The 21,377-nt window shown below is 57.5% G+C and overlaps 1 protein-coding gene across 5 annotated transcripts in view; it reads right to left on the bottom strand.

Moving 5' to 3' along the window:
- PRKCZ (protein kinase C zeta) overlaps positions 1–21,377 on the bottom strand; it is a 142,352-nt gene that overhangs the window by 104,695 nt on the left and 16,280 nt on the right. The window contains exon 1 of one of the 5 annotated variants that reach the window (XM_033228676.1): positions 14,475–14,936. The exons of 1 other annotated variant lie outside the window; for it this stretch is intronic. Coding sequence is in view for 1 of the 4 variants with exons in the window: in XM_033228675.1 (XP_033084566.1) it covers positions 14,132–14,153 (22 nt within the window). In the remaining 3 variants the exon portion in view is untranslated. Of the gene's footprint in view, positions 1–6,102; positions 6,185–6,225; positions 6,325–14,131; positions 14,937–21,377 lie in introns of those variants that run through there. 3 more of the 5 variants (XM_033228675.1, XM_033228679.1, XM_033228677.1) reach the window with 3 other exon arrangements.

Below are 21,377 nucleotides of genomic sequence, written 5' to 3' on the forward strand. Positions count from 1 at the left end.
TGCTGCCCCCGGTGCCTGGAAGGCCAGATGCTGGTCCTTCTCAGAGGCCTCTGGGGACCGCTTTCCAGAGTCGGGCATTTTTTGTTAGTGGGTGTCTGGTTAGGGGAGCAGGAAGGTTTTACACGCCACCCCCCCCGCCCCCATCAAAAGGCCATTTCAGAGCAAAACCACCTGTTGCTCATTTATTCTCTTCACGTCTTTCTGGTGACATCGCACACATATTAGTCAGGTATCCTGCTATACGCCTCTTGGTAATCACACCCAGGTGATGGGATACGACCAAATTAACTAATGCAAAATAAGGGCATCATTAAAAACCTTTGCGAGCGAAGGTTTTAGGAGAGGCACACAAGCCCCAGGGTTCACCTGGCACCTCAGGACACCATCCACAGGTGCTGGTACAGCTCTCTGCGTGGTGGGGCTGCACTCCCAGCTGTTGCCACGGTGAGCCATGGCCCTGTGAGCCACGATGCCTCACAACCCAGAAGTAAAATAAACAAGAATGAGGGCCGGGCGCAAGGGCTCAGCCTGTCATCCCAGCACTTTGGGAGGCCGAGGCGGGTGGATCCCTTGAGGTCAGGAGTTCAAGACCCAGCCTGGCCAACATGGCGAAACCCCAACTCTACTAAAAACACAAAAATGAGCCGGGTGTGGTGGTGGGTGCCTGTAATCCTAGCTACTCAGGAGGCTGAGGTGGGAGAATCAACTGAACCCAGGAGGCCGCAGTTATAGTGAGCTAAGATTTCGCCACTGCACTCCAGCCTGGGTGAAACAGCAAGACTCCGTCTCAAAAAAATATATATAGAATGGGGAAATATACTAAAATCAAATGCACCCAACTGACCATCACACTGACAGCACAACCCCATGAAAGACAACAAATGGCCAGGCGCGGTGGCTCAAGCCTGTAATCCCAGCACTGTGGGAGGCCGAGACGGGCGGATCACGAGGTCAGGAGATCGAGACCATCCTGGCTAATACGGTGAAACCCCGTCTCTACTAAAAAATACAAAAAACTAGCCGGGCAACGAGGCGGGCGCCTGTAGTCCCAGCTACTCGGGAGGCTGAGGCAGGAGAACGGCGTGAACCCGGGAGGCGGAGCTTGCAGTGAGCTGAGATCCGGCCACTGCACTCCAGCCTGGGCGGCAAAGCTAGACTCCGTCTCAAAAAAAAAAAAAAAAGAAAGAAAGACAACAAATGAATCCAAGTTAACTTCTGGAAACTGCTCTCCGAGGGCACGGGCATGCCAGGGGGCATTCTGAGGACAAAAGAACGCTGAGAAGTCCTGGCCTGGCTGGGTCGGCTGCCCTGGTGGCCATGCCGCGGCTCTGAAGCTGTGTCACCCGCATTCGAAGGCAGAGCACACGAGTGAACAGGCCCACGATGTGCAGACGGAGACCCCGCTCAGAAGTGGAGGAGAGAAGGAGCCTGCGGCACTGGGAGCCACCGCGGGAACTGCACATCGAATCCCCACGCAGCCCCTGGCCCGCCGCCCACCGGGCACAGCCTCATGGCCCCCAGGAGCAGCAGGCAGGTCCGTTTCTGAAGTCCACCCTCCTCCGAAGGAAGTTAAGCTCCATGAAGAAACGGCCAGGTTCAGGCTGGAGCAGAAAGGGCCGAGGGGATGCCAGAGCCTGCTACCCGGTTGCGAGCAACACACAAAACCTGATGGAAAAGGGTGTAGTGTGGGGGTAGCCACTCGCCAAGGCCCCCACCAGCCAAACCTGGGAGGACCAGAGCCTCAAGATGAATAATGACAGAAATGGATGATTCCAGGCCAGGCATGGAGGCTGACAACTGTAATCCCAGCACTTAGGGAGGCTGAGGCAGGAGGATCGCTGAGGCCAGGAGTTCAAGATCAGCTGGGCAAAATGGATAAACCCTGTCTCTATCAAAATACAAAAATTAGCCAGGCATGGTGACGGGAGCCTGTAGTCCCAGCTACGTGGGAGGCTGAGGTGGGAGAATCACTTAAACCTGGGAGGCGGAGGTTGCAGTGAGCTGAGATTGTACCACTGCACTCCAGCCTGGGCGACAGAGCAAGACTCCATCTCAATTTAAAAAAAAAAAAAGGATGATAATAAACTCAGTTTTTAGAAAATCCTTGAGTTCACATTGGGATCAAGATTCCTTTCAACAGGAAGGGGAGAAGACACAGCTCTTACTTACAGGACGATGACAACCTAGACAGGAGAAGGGAACGAGAAAGAGAAAAGTGTCTCTTTGCACCAACACAGTAAGACCAGGGTCTCCCAAACGCACCCATGAGTGCAGACCTGTCTGCGAGAGGGGAGCCAGGCCAGGACCCCCCAAGTCCTCAGCCCCTCCAGCACGGCACCACACGGGCTCTGAGCAAAGGGCCCCCTACGTCCTCAGCCCTCCAGTGTGGCGCTGCACAGGTTCTGAGCAGGCGTCTTCAGAGGACAAGAGTCGTGAAAAACATAACCAACAAATGCGAGGTTTGGCAACAGGCACCGTGTGCGGCAACCAGTCTGAGTTTTGGCCCCAGCCCCACCGGGAATTAAAGTCAAGCCCGGTATCTGGAGGGCCATGGACCCAGGTGAAGAGTAAGACAGTCAACAGACCGGAGACACATTCTGAAGATCTGATAACACGGGGTGCAAAGCTGCTGGCTCGGGGCCAGCTCCTGCTCTAGGACTTTCTGTGTGCTACCAGCTTCACGCCCACGCCAGGTAGGGCGGATGGTACAATGTGTCTCGGAAAAGTTGCTGAAGTTTCAGAGAGCCATACAGTCTACGTCCTTGTCTTCCCTTTAAATAAATATCCGCTCAGCTGTCTCTCCACTCCCTACCCAGCTGACAGAGGAGTCACCCCTACCCTCAGAGCCACAGGGAGGGCAGGGACATGGCACCTTGTCGGTCACGTTGGGGTGGGAGCAGTCTGCCTCCTTCTGTGCCTGACCGGAATCTTTTTTTTTTTTTTTTAAGAGGGTCTCACTCTGTCACCAAGGATGGAGTGAAGTGGCACAATCTCAGCTCACTGCAGCCTTGAACTCCTGGGCTCAGGCAATCCTCCCACCACAGCTTCCCCAAGGAGCTGGCACGACAGGTGTGCACCATGACACCAGGCTAATTTTTATATTTTTTTGTAGAGATGGGGTTTTGCCATGCCCAGGCTAGTCTAAAACTCCCGAGCTCAGGTGATCCACCCGGCTAGGCCTCCTGAAATGCTGGGATGACCCCACATCTGACCTCCACTTACTGACAAGGTGCTGCCACACAGACCCAATGCTGGGCAGCCCGGGTGGCTGGCGCTGAGAGCTGGTGGGCACGGAACGCCTCCCTGCCCCACTCACCCCCATCCACAGTCCAGGCGGAGACCAGGGCAGGGTGAGCGCACAGGACTGCAGGTGGGCGGGCCGGACGCAGGGACGTCCATCTGTGAGCCAGCCGGCCGCGCATGTGTTCTGCCATATGGTGAAGCGGTGGGAATTGGCTGAGGCCAGGGAGATCTGGGGGTGCCTGGGGGTCCCGGAGACCAGGCAGGGGAGCCGCGACTGCAAGCTATGCCCATAATCTGAAGAGGACAGCACCTGCCTTCTTCACACTTGTCCTCATGAGCATGGGGGGAGTTTTCCCCGGCACTTTGGAAGACCTGCAGGACCCAGTGAAGTGACGTTTCCTAACAGCCAACATGCGATTGTTGTTGTTGTTTGAGGCAGTGTCGCTCTGTCACCCAGGCTGGAGTGCAGTGGCACCATCTTGGCTCACTGCAACCTCTGCCTCCCGGGTCCAAGTGATTCTCGTGCCTCAGCCTCCCAAGTAGCTGGGATTACAGGCACCTGCCACCATGCCCGGCTAATTTTTGTATTTTTACTAGAGACAGGGTTTCATCATGTTGGCCAGGCTGGTCTCGAACTCCTGACCTCAAGTGATCTGCCTGCCTCGATCTCCCAAAGTGTTAGGATTACAGGCGTGAGCCACTGCGCCCGGCCAACATGTGATTTTTAAAACACACGCATGGGTAATGAACCTATTTGAGTGCAAAAGAGACCAGTGGATTTTTAACAGAACTGCAGGAAAATGACACCAATACAGTTTCAGATTCCATGTTTCAACTGACATTTAAGAAATAACCACATGTTGAGTTTTAGAGAAATATCAAAGAAGAATACCCACGTTTACCACAGAAAAGGCTGTTAAAACTCCCCAAGCCTCCTCACACACTGGATTTCCTCCCACTCTTTTTTTATTTATTTTTATTTTTTATTTTTTTTGAGACAGAGTCTTGCTCTGTCGCCCGGGCTGGAGTGCAGTGGCCGGATCTCAGCTCACTGCAAGCTCCGCCTCCCAGGTTCACGCCATTCTCCTGCCTCAGCCTCCCGAGTAGCTGGGATTTACAGGCGCCCGCCACCTCGCCCGGCTATTTTTTTGTATTTTTTAGTAGAGACGGGGTTTCACCGGGTTAGCCAGGATGGTCTCGATCTCCTGACCTCGTGATCCGCCCGTCTCGGCTTCCCAAAGTGCTGGGATTACAGGCTTGAGCCACTGCGCCCGGCCTCCTCCCACTCTTAAACCAACACCGCAGGAGCCTGAACGCAGAAGCAGGTGCGATGGCCCGACTGTCTTCTGCTCAGCCAGATGCAAAAACGTTGCCACTCTCTTGCTGAATATTTTGTTTGGGAAAATGGTCCTTTTTTCATTAAAATGCTATGATTTATGTTAACAGGCAATGAGTTTATTATTTTAGAATTAATCTAATTAATCATAAATTAATTAGAGCTAATGAGGAATAAATATTCCTCGTTCTAAATTTTCAGTACAGTTCACACTGGCAGCTACAGCCCACGTACCCAAAAGCTCTTTGAGGACCTCAATAATTTTCATGAGTGTGGGGGGGTCCTGAGACCACTGGCTGAGCCTGAAACTAGAATCAGAGACCGGCGAGGAGGGGACAGAAGCTGCAGGGAGGGACAGGCAGTGAGTAATTCCGTCCGGACACGGACGCAGCCACCTCCCCTTGAACCAACCCTTCCTCCCACAAAATCCCTCCGGGGCTCCGAGCATGTTCCACCCAGTGAACCAAATGCTCTGGGGCCGGCAACAGGGAAACGCTCAAGATACGTGTTTGAAAATTTGGACCCAGGTATTTACAACTCACTGTACAGCCCCCTAAATGTAACTTCCTGTTCAGACTTATTAGGACATGAGGAGAGGGAGGACGGGGGTACCCGAGGTGTGGACACCTGTCCTTCACCTGCTGCCTGAGGTGGCTCGCTCCCTCGCGCCGCCCCTCCACCCTCTCCCTTGCACCCTCACTGCTACCCTCTCCACCCTCTCATGCCCTCACTGCCACTCTCTCCACCCTCTCATGCCCTCACTGCCACTCTCTCCACTCTCTCCCTCACGCCCTCACTGCCACTCTCTCCACCCTCTCATGCCCTCACTGCCACCCCTCCACCCTCTCACGCCCTCACTGCCACTCTCTCCACCCTCTCACGCCCTCACTGCCACTCTCTCCACCCTCTCATGCCCTCACTGCCACCCTCTCCACCCTCTCCCTCATGCCCTCACTGCCACTCTCTCCACCCTCTCACGCCCTCACTGCCACCCTCTCCACCCTCTCATGCCCTCACTGCTACCCTCTCTACCCTCTCATGCCCTCACTGCTACCCTCTCCACCCTCTCATGCCCTCACTGCCACCCTCTCCACCCTCTCATGCCCTCACTGCCACCCTCTCCACCCCGTCCCTCACGCCCTCACGGCCGCCCCTCCACCCTCTCCCTGCTACAGGATCCTGAGTGCCACTGTGAAGGAGGACAGGTGTCCTCAGAGCCGCCCCGAGATGCTCAGGCAAAAAAACAAATGGAACCAAGTCTCCCTGACATCCCATCTCCAGGGTAGGGTTGGGCAGGAGGACCAACTCTCGGAAGCCAACCGTGTGTGCCCTTGCTCAGCTCCACCTTCAATGACCCCCCTACTTTGGCAGCCTGAAATCGGCCGAAGCGGGAGTGTTTACACCAGGAAAATTGACCAAGTGACAAATCCCACCATCGTTCCTTCCTCACAGAGCATTGACCAGCACAGCACTGCCCACATCACAACCCGTCGCTAGGAACGTGGACGTGATCTTACACTCACAGAACGAAATTACCATCTCCATGCAAACTCGATTCTCTCTGTTGGCCAAGATAAATAAATAAATAAAAGCTACCAGACTTCACTCCGTCTACGGCAGCCGGCAGCTTGAAAGAGGTGATTTACCAAGTCCATCTTGAACAGCCGCTCCGGCAGTCTCCAGCTCCTGCACATGTGGTCATGCCATGGAGCCTCCCTCTCGCCAGACACACAGCCCTGGAGCAGGGAAAAGACGCACACGACAGGCGGGACAAAGCGGGCGATGCTGCCAAGGGCTGCAAAGAACCCATCTGGTGCGTTCAGCATCTCTGACCACATCCGTCCTCGGTTGGCCGTGTAGAGAGACACTTAGGCACCTTCTTGGCACGACTGTGGTGTCCTATTGGGCATCGATCGGAACCATAGCAGCCCGGATCAGGCCTGCTTCAATGTGAACAAATTATGCAACACAAGATAACTGAACACGCTTCCAAAACAAGAGGACTGCCCACCAAGCAGGGGACAAATGGGCAGGAGGGGCCAGCAATGATGCCGCTCTGTGCCCAGGGGGGCGTGCCTGCACTTGGTGCCAGGCGATCCGGGGGCCTGCCGCGTCCCACACGAGCCCCATGCAGAGCCAGGGCTGCTGACCCCACAGCACTGCCGACTCAGCTGGGAGAAGAGTATTGGGCGGGGGCAGCTCCCCTGCAGCCCCGACATCACCATGCTGCTGAGTCCAGGCACGGTGTGATGCCTTCTCCCCTCCCCGCCTTGACCCAGCACCACCCTGGCACGACCCTGGAGCCCCAGCTGCAGCACCAATCATCTCCCAGAGCCCACACCCCACAGCGGGGTCTGCAGCTGCAGGACATCCTGGCCACAAAGGCCCCTCCTGGGGATCCATGCCCACAGCCCAGACTCGCCCAAGACCCACCTCAGGACCTGGGATCTGCTCCCCACTGCTCCCCGCAGCCTGCCCCCTCCTGCCAGAGACCTGTCAGCACCCACCCCCAACCTGCCCAGTATCTGGTCTGATCGCGGCCCCAACAGCCAGCCTGCAAGGGCCCCAGTGCCCAAAGCTGGAAAAATTTGAGCGATAAAATAAGTGAGACGGTATCCGACTCTAACCCAACTATGAAATTGATACCTGCAAGTCCACATGGACAAAAATGAATGATTAAATAACCAATGGGAGAACAGACGTACCAGTTCTGTGCGACATCACGTATGTCGCTCCCCACCTCTCAGGTGTGGGCCACACACACCTTACTCCGCAGAGCCAGGACGGCACGGGGAAGAGGCACAGGCAGGTGTGAGCCGACAAACACGCCACGGCCAGGCGACATGCGAGGCCAACACAGACAGGCTGTGTGGAGGGTGTGGACCTGGACCCAGCGATACTAGGAGGCTTCACCTCTGCACCCTTCCTCCCAAAACCCAGAGCCCAGTCCTTACGAGAAAAACATGAGGCAAACCCCAATGAAGGGCTGTCCCACAAAACACCTGACCAGCCCTCCTTAAAACTACCAAGGTCGCTGAAAACAAGGCAAGTCTGAGAGACCGGCCACAGTGAGAGGGACCTAAAGAGGTGTGACAGTAAGTGCCACGTGGCATCCTGGACGGGATCCCGGGACAGAAAGGGGGTAGGAGGGGAGACTGAGGCAAGCGGAATAAAGCCTTAGCTGGAAAGGTGCCGAGACTGGCTGGTTAAGTGTAACTCATGCATCGCGCCGACCAAGAGGGAGCAGGGAATGCCTGTGCTCTACTCCTGTCCTGATTTTTCTATAAATCTGAAACTGTTCCAAAAACCGGTCTTCCCAACACCCCACTGAAAGAGGGGGTGACAGAACCAACCTACCTGGGCCAAGCATTTGAAAATTGCCCCCAGGTTGCACAGGGGACAGCATCAAGGAAAAACAAACATAAGGGCCTTTGTCCTCAACACCCTGCACTGCACCCTCCGGCCCCTCAGGATGCAGAGCGGTGGGACGTGCTTGTCCACACCTGCCACGCCCACGCGCACCGCCACGTCCACGCACACCGCCACGTCCACGCACACCGCCACGTCCATGCACACTGCCCCTACCTAAAGACCTTCTCCAACTCTGGTGTTCCTGCAGACTTCAGCCTTCAGAAGGTGTCATTGCGATACTTTCCGGGTGGACACAGCAGTGCAACCACATCACTGACTGACCCTCCCCGCTAAGACCAAAGGAAGAAAAACTCCAATAAACCCGTAACAGCAAAGAGGAGGAGGGGCTGGGCAGCGATGCCCTGGGACCTAGAAGGCAAAAGGCCCTGTGGCCACCAGGAGACCGCACTGGGCCAAACTCCAAAGAAGGGCCCCGAGCCAGAGGCTCTAGGTAGCCGGACAGCGGGGGGCCTGCGGTGCAGGGTCCCAGTCACTGAGGACTCGACCGCCAGACCCGCTTCCTCACCCAAGGCAGCCAGGGAATGAGAAGGCTTGCGGGGGCAGCAGACTCCTTACCAGGCGTGAGGCGCCCTCCCAGGCAGGACACTGCCCCGGGGACTTCCGCCACCACCAGCTCTGTGGTGCCCACAAGTCAACGTGGGCAGCCAAACAACGGTCACCAGGGGCCGAGGAAGCCGCAAAGGCCACAGGACAGACAGAAAAAGGGACCCTCAGTGAAAACAACTGAGCACGAGGCCAAAGAAAACACCGAAAGGAGACGCTGTCACCAGCCGCTGCCAGCCACACCCTCCCACTGTGTGCCGCCATCAGCAGCAGCCGCGGGGCCGGTCCTGTGGCTTTGTTACTAATCCCGTGACAGAGTTGGGAGCCAAGCCTTTTACCACCACGCCCACTTACGAGGGTCTGGGACACGGTGGACAGCGTTGTGGCCGAGGTCACATGGCTGGTGAGTAGCAGAGCTGGGGCCTGACCACACAGCTTCAGGCCCCGGGGCACGCAGCAAATAGCATAGGCTTAAGTCAGCCCTTGGGGTTTGAGTCCCGGCTCAAACTGTGTGATTTTGGGAAATTTCTTGACCTCTCTGTGCCTTGGTGCTGTTCTTTCCCCAGAACAAAGAAAACAATGATGCCCACCCCACAGGAAACTGAGGAGATTAAATGAGTTTACACACGGGAAGCCTTTGCAGCCGTGAATGTGCCAGGCACTGTGAACCACCACACGACACCCCGGTGCCTCTCAGCCGAGACGAATCACCCCGGAGAAAGAGGGTGACATGCCTCTGACACAAAGGCAGGACACTCTGCCTTAAAAAGGCACCTTCAGAGAAAAGAGAACGAAAGATAAGAACAGGAACAAGGTGACAAACTTAATAGATGGTTTGGACAGGAAAATCGGAAGAGATCTCCTAGAATATAAAATAAACAAAGAAACGGAAAACAGAAGAGAATTAAAGGACCAGCCTGGGAGGGCCAACAAACAATCAGTGTTAACTCTAAAAAACAGTCAGAGACGGGGAGTCGGCCGAGGGATAAATCACTGGGCGTAAAGCTGCCCACATCCAAATGTTGCAAGTTTCCACAGCACGAGTTCCCAGCACAAGAGACAAAGAAGTTCCCCCGACAAGGAACATTATCGTGAAACTTGAGAACCCCGAAGACAAAAGATTCTACAAGACTTTCAGGACCAAAAAACACACATACAAAATCAAAATGGCACCTGACTTCTCGGTCACACAAGAAGCCAGAAGACAGTGGAGCAATTCCTTCAAAATGCAAAGGGAAAATTCTTTCCAACACAGAATTTCATACCTAGCTAAACTATCCTTAAGTGTGTGGCTGGAGGAAAAGCATTTTCCAACTAGATCCCCCAAAAGGGCCTCCCACGCCGTCTTTCTCAGAAAGCCGCTGGAGAGGTCTTAACCGCAGATTAAGCCAAGAAAGATGAAGACAGGGAGCCAGAGATCAAGACTGTAGGCAGAGGAGACAGGAGGGGGCTGTTCCCAGCTCGGGGCACAGGGAAGCCCTACGGTGGGTGTGGGGGCCCGGGTGCACCAGGAGGGAGGTGACGCAGGCATCGGCAGGAGCTGCCCCTCTGCTGGGAAGAGGAAACTGGAGTAAATTGGAGACAAGACCTCTAGGAAACTGATTCAAACAATCACGATGTATTAAGTCCAAAGAAAACCAAAAGTTGTGCAAACAAGGGAATGCAATCCTGGTAGTTCATGAATATTCACATCACCCACAATTAGGTAAACACTCAACGACGGAAACCAATAAACGGTGACGTAACTCCATCAGGAGGATGGAACAAGGAAGAGAGGCTGATGTGTCCCAGAGAAAGTGGGGAAGTAACATCCTAAATGGAAAAGTCTAGAAATAGCAGCAGAAACGTGTCATTTAGAAATCTGGAAATAAATGTCAAGAAGAAACTGCTCTGACCCCCTCCAGGGGGTGGAGCCGGGGCAGCAGGGAGGACCAGGGACACCTGTTCTCTCTTTGTGAGTCCCACAGGACTATCAACACCTTACAACAGAAAATCTGGAAAACTCAAAATAAAATTTTAAATAGAATGTACAATGCAAACTTTATACACAACCATTCAGCAAGGGCAACACCACAATTTCCTTACCAGGACAAGACACCAGGCCTGGCCTGTGTACACCTGATACAGCCTCATGAGATTCTCTCAACAATTGAGGTGTGGTGAGGAGCAAACAGAGGAAGCCATCCGAGCCCACGATGGGGCGGAGCCGCCAGTCCACCCTGGGTCCCCACGGCCCCTCCAGACGCAGGGCGGCTCCGTCTTGCAGTCAGTCGAATCTTTTCAAACTTCCCACAGAAGAGACGTTAAAAAAGAAAACCTCAGGCCGGGCGCGGTGGCTCAAGCCTGTAATCCCAGCACTTTGGGAGGCGGAGACGGGCGGATCACGAGGTCAGGAGATCAAGACCATCCTGGCTAACACGGTGAAACCCCGTCTCTACTAAAAAATACAAAAAACTAGCCGGGCATGGTGGCAGCGCCTGTAGTCCCAGCTACTCAGGAGGCTGAGGCAGGAGAATGGCGTGAACCCAGGAGTCGGAGCTTGCAGTGAGCTGAGATCCGGCCACTGCACTCCAGCCTGGGCGACAAAGCGAGACTCCGTCTCAAAAAAAAAAAAAAGAAAACTTCAGAAAGACCAGACACACTCAAACCCCCTATTTAAAGACAACATCAGGTCAGGGCCCCTCCACCCACCAGAGTGCGTGTAAGCTCTTCCTGTGCACCCGATACGTGAGCGTGGACGAAACGAAGCCCCCGCACCCTCGCACCCGGCAGACGTGCTCACGGCGCCGCCGGAACAACCGGCAGCAGGGATCTGTTCCTGTCAACTTGGCGTCGCGCCTCTACCGACTCTGATCCTCTCGCAGCGGGAACCACAGACCTGCGGGCCCAGCAAGGCTGCCCGGAGACGGTGGAATCACTGGTTCTGCCTGGAGGCCTCACAGAGAAGCAGCCAGTCCTGAGCGTGGTGGGTGCCCTCCTTCGCGTGTTCAGGAGAATCCTAGAAATGCGCCGCCAGGCGCCGATGCGTGGAGGGGACTCTGCCACAGCGTCTCCTGTATGAGTGACAACTGCCGTCACTTTATGACCAAACACAAGCTGAACACTGGATGACTGACTGGTTCAGGTGGCTTCTTTTGAATAAAGTTTTTTTTTTTGAGATGGAGTCTCACTCTCTCTGTTGCCCAGGCTGGAGTGCAGTGGCGCAATCTCAATTCACTGCAACCTGCGCCTCCAGGTTCAAGCGATTCTCCTGCCTCAGCCTCCCGAATGACTGGGATTACAGGTGCCCGCCACCACGCCCAGCTAATTTTTGTATTTTTAGTAGAGACGGGGTTTCACCATGTTGGCCAGGCTGGTCTTGAACTCCTGACCTCAGGTGATTCCCCGCCTCGGCCTCCCAAAGTGCTGGGATTACAGACGTGAGCCACCACACCTGGCCTGAACAAAGCTTTTTCTGCCCTTTGCATAAAACGACAAACATTTCTGGAGGCCCAGCATCGTGCCGACCCCAGGGGCTGGGAGACGGGGAAGCCTCAGGGTGCCTGTCCAGCCTGTGGCGTGAGGGTTGGTAGGAGCGGTGGCCGCACGTTCTGCTCCCCCTGCCACATGTGGGAGGTGGGGAGATGGCCGGGAGTGAGTGGGCGCCAGGAGACCAGACCTGCCGCGCCCACACTCAAGCACCATGACCAGCACAGCGAGGGACCTGCTACTGGTTTTCCAGATGTCCTCACACTTTCCCACAGGCTTCTCCTTGACGGCACTGGGCACCCCCTCAGCCCCGGCCCCAAACAGCCCACTCAGGGGCCTGGCCCTGCAACAGCTCCCTGCCCAGCTCCTGGGAAAAGCTCCACGTCAGCACAGGAAAGGACGGCTACCCCAATTTTGGGGTCCTCAGCAGAGGCTGGTGCCTGACCCCATGGACGGTCCCCCCCGCCCCCCGACGGTTCAACCTTCATGTGCCCGGCTGAGTCCTCGGTAATCAGAAACGTCCGGCAGATGAGACGCAGCCCCCACCGCTACACACGAGAGCAGGTCACAAACACGGGAACTTCTGAGGATGCTCAGTGGGCCTCTCCACTGGGGCCATCGACAGCCCTGGCAGGTCCCCACCAGACCCCACAGAAGGTCTGGGGCACCCAGTGTGGATGGGCCGGGCTCTCAGGCGCCCTGTGGACACTCTGGGCTGATGGATCTGGTTAACCGGGAGCCTCGGAAACATCGCAGCAGAGCCCAGAGCCCGGAGGTGAGTCTGGGAGGTGGGATCAAGCTTGGAGTTGGGCAGAGGAACACACAACTCCTTACATAACCACCAGTGGCTCCCAAGTCTAGGAAGACAGTCGGAGAAGGACCCCCACTGACGGCTGATGCAGCTGGGACAGGAATGTGGAAGATGTGTGCCGATCTGGCCGAGACGCAGACACGGGTACCACAGCCGGCTCCGGCCGCATCAACACCAAACAGCTTGCAGGGGCAGCCCGTGGCCCCCCAGTCTGTCCTCATCCTGACTCTGACTCACCCACCGAAGGCCATCAGACCAAAAGCCAGTAACTGCTCGAATCCTGACCCTGGCCACAGCCCTCCCACCCAGCAGTGTATTCCCACCGCGAGGGACCGTGCCAGCTGTGCACAGCCAGCGTGGGCTCACACGAAAGCAGAGGCCAAGCCGTCCCAGGCACCGAGGAAACGATGACACAGCACGTTTCTCCTCGCAGGCAGGCGCACGTGTGAAAACCACCCTAGCTCCTTCTCTCTCCCACTCGCCCCATCAACACAGAAGCTTCATCATTCAAGGACCCCTGCGGCCCACGCTGGCTGTGCAGAGCGGCCCCGTGTCTGCTGAGGTCCCTTCGTGCCCGGGGGAGGGGCGTGCTGCCAGCCTCCCCAGCACCCAGCACCCCACAAGGGGGAAAGCCGCCTTCCCCAGCAGCCCAGTCCCCCAGGCCCACAGCTCCCCACAAGCCTGACTGGGGAGGCTGGGTGTTGTTTTGTTTTTTTTTTACAAAAACACCTTGCAAAATGGTCGTCAGAAAAGCACCCACGTTGCCACATCCCTGCCAAACACCGTGCAGCCCCCAGACCTCTCCGAGTCTACCTGCAACCATTTCAGAATAGAAAACAGGACGCTGTAGCCCCGCTCCTCACCACCATCCGAGGACCCCAATGGAGTGAGCCGTGCACATTAACCCTGGCCGTGCCACCCAGACGCCAAACCAACACTGTCAATGCAAAACGGGGGTTCAGACAGGTGGGAGGGCAGGCTCGAGATGGAAAGACTGCAAGCCTGGAACAGGTGCCGGCTGTTACCGCCACAGTCCTGGCACCTGGGGTCTCCAGACTTCACTCCTGTGGTCCCATCAATCTGCAGAATGCAGAGGAAGCGGCAGACATACCATCCGTCCTGGCCCTGACACAGACTCAGACCCACAACCAAACAGCATCGGCCACAGCGAAACTCCCAGCAGCCAGCGACTCCTCAGGGCCAGGCAGGCAGATGAGCCCAAAACGATTTCCCCGAGCCCCCTGGCCCCCAGCCCTCCGCAGCCGCCGCCACGCATCCACCAGGCCTGGGCCACACACCGTCCGTCCTCGGGGTGAGCATGTCCCTCCGGCAGCCCCTGCCTCGCTCGGAAGGTCCCTCCACAGCCTTATGTTTCTAAAAATCTGTCACCCGCAAAACAACAGCCTCTCACTGCGTTTCCCCTGACATCGCCGGGAGCTGCTGCAGCCGCACGCCTTCCCCGGCCCGGGTACCAGCCGTGTTGCTGCCCGGAGCATCTGTGCAGTGCACAGGCGGCGGCAACGACGGGACTCAGACCCAAAATGCTGACTCGGGCACCGTCCTCCGCACGCACGGCCTGCAGCACGGCTGGCCCAGCCCCGGGGGCGCGGACGATCCACAGGGGAGATGCCCCCGACTCACCAGCTTTCTTCTCCTGCCTCCTCAGCGCAGATTCTTTATGCTCTGTGCGCGGCGGGCGTGCAGGGAGGCATCTTCCTTCCCTTTGACAAGCTGATGCTGTGCCGGCTCGCCTCCGGCCCAACAATAGGCAGGGAGGCTCGAGCGCGAGGAGCAGATATTTAACGGAAGGCCGGCTGTCCTGTCCCCCGCCCCTCACATCCCTGCCTCCTCATGTCTCCAGGCCCGGGTGGTACCCGGCTCCCCCGGGAAGCTGTAGCCAGCAGCTGAGGCACAAACTAAAACACGGCATGGATGTGGAGGAGCTGACGCTGACGTCACAGGAAAACAAGCATCTCTGCATCAGCACAGCACAGAGAGCGTGCGGGCAGCAGCCAGACCCAGGCAGGGCTCGGACTCAGCGGACCTTGAAAATGCAACATGGGAACAGAACCCAGCTGAGCCCGGGGTCCTGCAGGTCGGCCTGCCAGGCTGGGAGTGGGGGACAGTGCAGCTGTGGCCGGGGCAAGTGACCTCTGACCTGCATCCAGAGGCTGTGAATGGGCTCAATGCCAATGGCCAAGGGTCCCGAGCACTGTCCTGAGGCCCCGGAACAGAGGGGAGGAGAGGAGGCATGGGGGCCTTGTGATGTGGTGGTGTCCACCCCACGAACCCCACCAGTGTGTGCAGGGACGGTGGGCGGAGGGTGCGGGAACAGGAAAGGCCAAGCTTCCCCAGGCTGAAAACTGTCCCATGTGGCCTGGAAACGCACACCCCCAGCCTAAGGCAGGAGACACCCCCATTTCCGAGGCCGGACCTCACGTGCTGTGCTGTGCTGTGCCTGGCTGTGGCCAGCCCGGGCTCCTGGGCAGACCCAGAGCCACCACCGCTGCGGGGTGGCCTGGCCCTCCAACCCCCACCCTGGTGCCCTGGCAAACCCTGGGACCCAGGCACCACCGGAAAATGAGAGCTGGCATTTTTCTAGTCATAAAAAACACGGGAGGCGGCAGGGTGCTCGGCTGGGAATTCTGCCCGCTACCGCAATTCCACTCGGCACCTGTGCTGACCCCACATGGGCCAGGCTTCGCACTAGGGGTGCAGAGGGACAGAGGGGAGTGTCCTGCAGACCTGTGGCTCTGACCAGTCACACCACACGCTCCCTGCATGCTTACGTGCTGTGCCCTCAATGCTCCAGCACCTGTGGCCCTGCTGACTCTGGAAGGACGGCCCCTCAAGGGGCCAACCGATTCTTACAGACAGCAAATGACTCATCCCACAGTGAACCTTCCAAATGCAAACCCATCAACCCAGAACCCTCGCCTGGGCCCACCTCCTACACGGGCCCCCAGTCGTCCTGGGGGCCTCCCCACGTCACAGGGACAGCCCCTGCACCCCAGAGCCTGCGGAAGTTACTCCACCTGGCCGACCCAATGCCTAGTCCCCCCACTTTCCCATGGAAACCACAGTAAAGGCCCCCACTCACACATCCCCCGCCTCTAACCCACTCGGCACTTCCCCACACGGCCCTGCAAGGCATGAGGAGGCCTCCTCTCGGGAGCTGAGTAATAAACGACCTTCTCGACAGCATCATCTCCTGATCGCTGGCCTCCCATACCTGCCTGAACGGGAATAAAACCTCCATTTAAATCATCAAGCTCATAAACCCGTGTTTATCTGCATCCACGGAGTGGAAGCCGGGCCAAAGCCCAGGGTTCAAATTCCAGCTCTGTCAGCAGCTCACCACGAGGCACGGCCACTCCTCCAAAAGGCCAAGCTTCCCTCGTCAGGCGACTGGCCAGCTATGCAAGGGGCATTCCGTAAAATGTGAAACACATAAGCCTAACCTGGGCGTCTCACTCGAGCCCCCAAATCTACGGGGAACGAGGGCTGGCAACCTACAATGCCTGGTGCTCCAAATCACGCAAGCTAGGATTTCTATGCTTTTAATTGGCTGAATAAAATGAAAAGGATAATATTTTGAAACACAGGAAAAGAGTCTATAAAATTCAGATTTCAGCATGCATAAAGTTTCACTGGGACACGGCCATGCACCTCCTCGGGTGCCGCCCATGCCTGCTCAGAACCCCAGGCTTCAACTACCTGGCCCTGGACAGAAGCAGCTCGCAGACCCCTGGCTAGGCCTACAAAATCATAAGACCACCGAACACCACAGCCACGCTGGGCTCCCATGGGAAATACGCATTTATCCTGGTCCAATGCATACTTCACACAGACGGCCGGCTCAGCATCACGACCACTGTCCTTCAGCCAACTCCCTTCTCCTAATCCATCCCAAAATACCTAGTTTTGCGGAACTCTAGAACATTCAGGCTCAGCAGGCAGATTGTCAATTTTATTAGAAGCCTATTTTAGGGGGAAAACTAGCTTTTCCAGTTTGTTGCAAATAATTTGAGACAAAGCTGAATGAAACCGGATTTTTAAATAAAACAACAGACATACCTATAAATACCAGGGACTCACAGGCGTCCGCTGACAGGCTTCCGTGGTAACCCGCCCACCTAGGCCTGGAGGACACCAGCAGCGTCCTCACTGGGCTTGGCTGCCTCCTCTCAGACGCCGTGGGGGCCTGGAACACGCTCGGTGGGGCCGCTCTCCTCCCACTTGACCCTCCCTGGGTGGGAGAGGCGGCAAGGCAGCCTCACTGAGCACTTACCATGTTCCAGGAGCTCCTCTAAACTCTGTTGAGCTTCACAAAGCCCCTTTTACAGAAGAGGAAACTGAGGCACGGGGAGCCCCACCCACTTGCCCGAAGTCACAGCGCAGGCTCCCTGCCGGTGGGGTTTGAACCCGGCAGCACAGGCGCCCACCTGAGCATTCGGCCCCCACACCGCCCAGGTCACACGCCCGGGTGCACTGGCTGCTCCCAGCAGGCGACTCCACGGCACCCCGGGTCCAGCACCCTCCACGTCCCTGTGGGGACGGTGGCCCCACCAAGGACCCCTCCCTGCCCCAGCCTGCAGGGTTATGAGGACGGGAGGCAGACGGGCCGGGGGACAGATCTAGGGATTCCGCCATTGCCCCGAGTGAGACACTACAGCCAGAAGGCCCCAGCACCCCAGAGCCCCTTCCTCTTCCTGGCCCACCCTGGCCCCTGCAACTGAGGACTGTCCCCCACCAGCCCCACCCCGGCCCCTACTGTGGGGTCAGGAAGGGCCCCTCCACGCCCCCCAGTGGCTCCACCCATGTGGCTCCAGCCCCTTCCTCTGCTATCTGCCCCAGGACCACCAGCCCGGGAGAGCCCAGGTTCCTCCACTCCCCCCACATAGGCCAAGGCGACTTTGCCACCCTTGCGTCCAGGAACCCGCTATTAACATCCCTGGTCATGAAAACCTCCTTCTTGCCAAGTAGAAATGGCCTTGGAGCTGGATTCAGGGGCTGAGCAGGGGATATACCCAGAGGCAAAGGCAACAGTCAAGGTGTCTTCCCGGTCAAATCCCAGGGGCCCCATCAGACCCAAGGGGTGAGGCTCGGGAGGGTCCCAGCTGCCTGGCGCCTGGCCCAAGTGTTCCAGGCTCCAGAACCCACTACCAGGATCACCCTAAGTGACAAGATGGGCTACAGTGGGGTGGGGCTGCCTGCTACGGGCAGAATGTGGCACGGAGGACACCCCTACCCAGGGTGCAGGCTGGAGCAGGGTTCTGCTGCCCAGGGATGCTGTCTGTGCTGTGGACAGGCAGAGACCAACAACAGGAAATGCATGGGGCAGCCAGCACTGGTCTGATGACCCCAAGGAACCACCAGCTGCTAAGTGGGGTCTGCGGCTGCCCAGCCCAGCGGATTTGGTAGTTCCTCCATGGACTCTTAGGACTTCGTAGGCCTGGTCCAGCAGACCATCCAGCGCTGCCCTCAGCAGGGTCTGGGTACAAAGCCAGGCTTCCTCCGGTACCTCCTCCACAGGGCGGGCACCCTGAGCCTTCACCACACACCACAGGGAGGCCAATGGGGACTGACTGGGGACCACCCTGTCCCATGGATGCTGCCCAGGCCTGAGGCGACCCACGGAGGAGCCCCAGAGCCTCTGGACGGGAGCAGCAGCAGAAATGACTCCACCCAAAGGGAGACTGGAACAGCTGCCTGCAGCGCCCCCCTTCCCTCCACATGACGGGCCCAGCCATCTAGAAACAGCACCTTCTCCTCCAGGAATCCCCTGGAGCCAACACAGCGGGGCCAGGCTGTTGGGAGATCCCTCTCTTACTGCCGGGGTTCAGGGGACTGCCCCCCACCCACCAGGAGAAGTGGCAGAAAGGGCCCTGGCTGTCGTCTTGACATCTCCCTCCCTGCCACGTCCACCTACTGTCCTTTGAGACAGGTATCAACACTCACTCTAAGGGGAGTCTGATCCTAAGCACTTTTACAAACATGGTATTATTTATAATCACCCCGTTTTACAGGTAAAGAAAAGGCACCACTAAACGGGCCATTCCCTCAAGGTAATGGCAATGTTCTAGTTGGTGGAGCCCCAGAAACTTTCTGGACACCCACTCCTTTCTACTCCACGCCCCCTTGCCCAGTACCCTCCCTGCCAGGCGCAGCAGCCTCCAGCCATGGGGGTTCTCCAGCTGCCCATCACCTCCTGGACTATGCCTCCCAAAGGGACCACCATGGCTGGGGCCCGCAGCTGGGGCTAGGTCCGGAGAGGCCAAAGGCTGGAGGATCTCAGTTTCAACCAGCACAGCACGGACCAGGGGAGGCGCTCTCCCGGACGGGGCTGACGGAGGCTCCGAGGGTTGCATCGGTTGGGGCATTGCTGGAACACTAAGGACAAGCGACTGCAGTAGGGACGCCGTTCAAGACGCGGCCGGTGGGGTGGTGACAGCGGGAACCAGGCCGCGTGTTCCAGTGGCGGCCAGCAGGGTGGTGACAATGGGAACTGGGCCACGTGTACTGGTAGCGGCTGGCAGAGTGGTGAACTGGCGGGAACCAGGCCACGTCTCCCCAACTCTGAGGGGAGGCTGCCCACCCAGGCCTCCCTACTTAGAGGGGTCCAAAAGGGGCGTCAGTCTCATTTACACCGAGCGCCGGCTGGAAGAGCCTACAGAAGAGCCGCCTGCCGTCTGTCCTGCCAGGTGCCGGCCCAGCACATGGCCCCAGTGACCAGCGCCACTGGCAGCACGAACCTCTCGCGGGGCGGGGGCCTGGGCAGAGAGTGTTTCCTGGGGACAGAGCCCACCCACAAATTGCTGGTGGGGACAGACCACCCAGCACTCCCATAAGATCAGAGGCAGACCTTGATGTAGTCGACTGTGGTGCATTGAAGATGAGCCCCCAAAACGGTAAGTCCACATCCTGCCCCAGAACCTGCGAGACGACCCTCCTCTGGAAAAGGTTCCTGCACATGTGACTAAGTCGAAGCCTCAAGGTGGGTGTCCCGGACTGCCCGGGTGGGGACCAAAGCCGACCACCCGTGTCCCCGTGAGAAAAGACACAGACATGGGGGGGCCTCAGGGTGACAGGCCAGAGGCTGGAGTGACGTCTACAAGTCAAGAGCTGACAGCAGCCCCAGAGCTGGGTGGCCAGGGAGCAGGCTGCTCAGAGCCTCCCAAGACAGCCAGGCCTGGCCACACCTTGGCCTCGGGTCTGCAGCCTCCTGGTTCCAGCTTCCCTTCTGGAGAAGGGGTGGCGAGGAAGGAGGGGGATCTCTGAGAGTGGCCCTCCCACGTGGCTGCATCAAAGCTGGGCCGCCCCACCTCCCAGCGATGCTCTCCTGTTACCAGAGCTGGGCTGTGGCTTGCAGCTGGGATCTGCCCCAGAGGAGCTGCTCGGAGGTCTTTGGATCCAGCCTTGGTCTCACCGCTGCCCTGAGGAACGTACTGCTGCCTCTCATGGCAGACGTGGCTCAGGCTGACAGGCCCGCCAACGTCCAGTGTCCCATGGCCTGAGGGATCTGCACCGAGGATCTGCCTGAGGGACCTGCTGCATTTTGGGCTGTGAGTCTCATCCGCTCAAGTCCAAGAGAAGGGCCCTTCCCAGGTTGGCCCAGGTGCCAGCCGACACCACCCCTGACACAGACACTCATGCAAAGCGGCTCAAAGACCAAAATGCTAGAAAATAAATTTGTATCACTAGGGGTAGCCAGAAGGGAAAATTGTTTTTTTTTTTTGAGACGGTGTCTCGCTCTGTCGCCCAGGCTGGAGTGCAGTGGCCAGATCTCAGTTCACTGCGAGCTCCGCCTCCCGGGTTTACGCCATTCTCCTGCCTCAGCCTCCCGAGTAGCTGGGACTTCAGGCGCCCGCCACCTCGCCCGGCTAGTTTTTTTGTATTTTTTAGTAGAGACGGGGTTTCACCGTGTTAGCCAGGATGGTCTCGATCTCCTGACCTCGTGATCCGCCCGTCTCGGCCTCCCAAAGTGCTGGGATTACAGGCTTGAGCCACCATGCCTGGCCAGAAGGGAAAATATTAACAGATTTGAGTATTGAAATAAAAATCACACACACCGGCCGGGTGCAGTGGCTCAAGCCTGTAATCCCAGCATTTTGGGAGGTCGAGGCGGGCGGATCACAAGGTCAGGAGATCGAGACCATCCTGGCTAACACGGTGAAACCCCGTCTCTACTAAAAAATACAAAAAACTAGCCGGGCGAGGTGGTGGGCGCCTGCAGTCCCAGCTACTCGGGAGGCTGAGGCAGGAGAATGGCGTGAACCCGGGAGGCGGAACTTGCAGTGAGCTGAGATCCGGCCACTGCACTCCAGCTTGGGCGACAGAGCGAGACTCCGTCTCAAAAAAAAAAAAAAAAAAATCACACACACCATTTCTGTATGACCAGATGCAGCAAGGAGGGACAAAGTAGAGGGACCCGGGAATCTACTGGCCACACAGCGCCTTACCCGGTGCTGCAGCGGACAGACAGTGAAGATGGAGAAATAAGCGGCAGAGGGACCCGAGGCACCTGCGGCCCCTCATGTGGAC

This window comes from Trachypithecus francoisi, unplaced genomic scaffold (genome assembly GCF_009764315.1).
Source record: "Trachypithecus francoisi isolate TF-2019V2 unplaced genomic scaffold, Tfra_2.0 Lachesis_group12, whole genome shotgun sequence".
Classification (NCBI taxonomy): Eukaryota; Metazoa; Chordata; class Mammalia; order Primates; family Cercopithecidae; genus Trachypithecus; species Trachypithecus francoisi.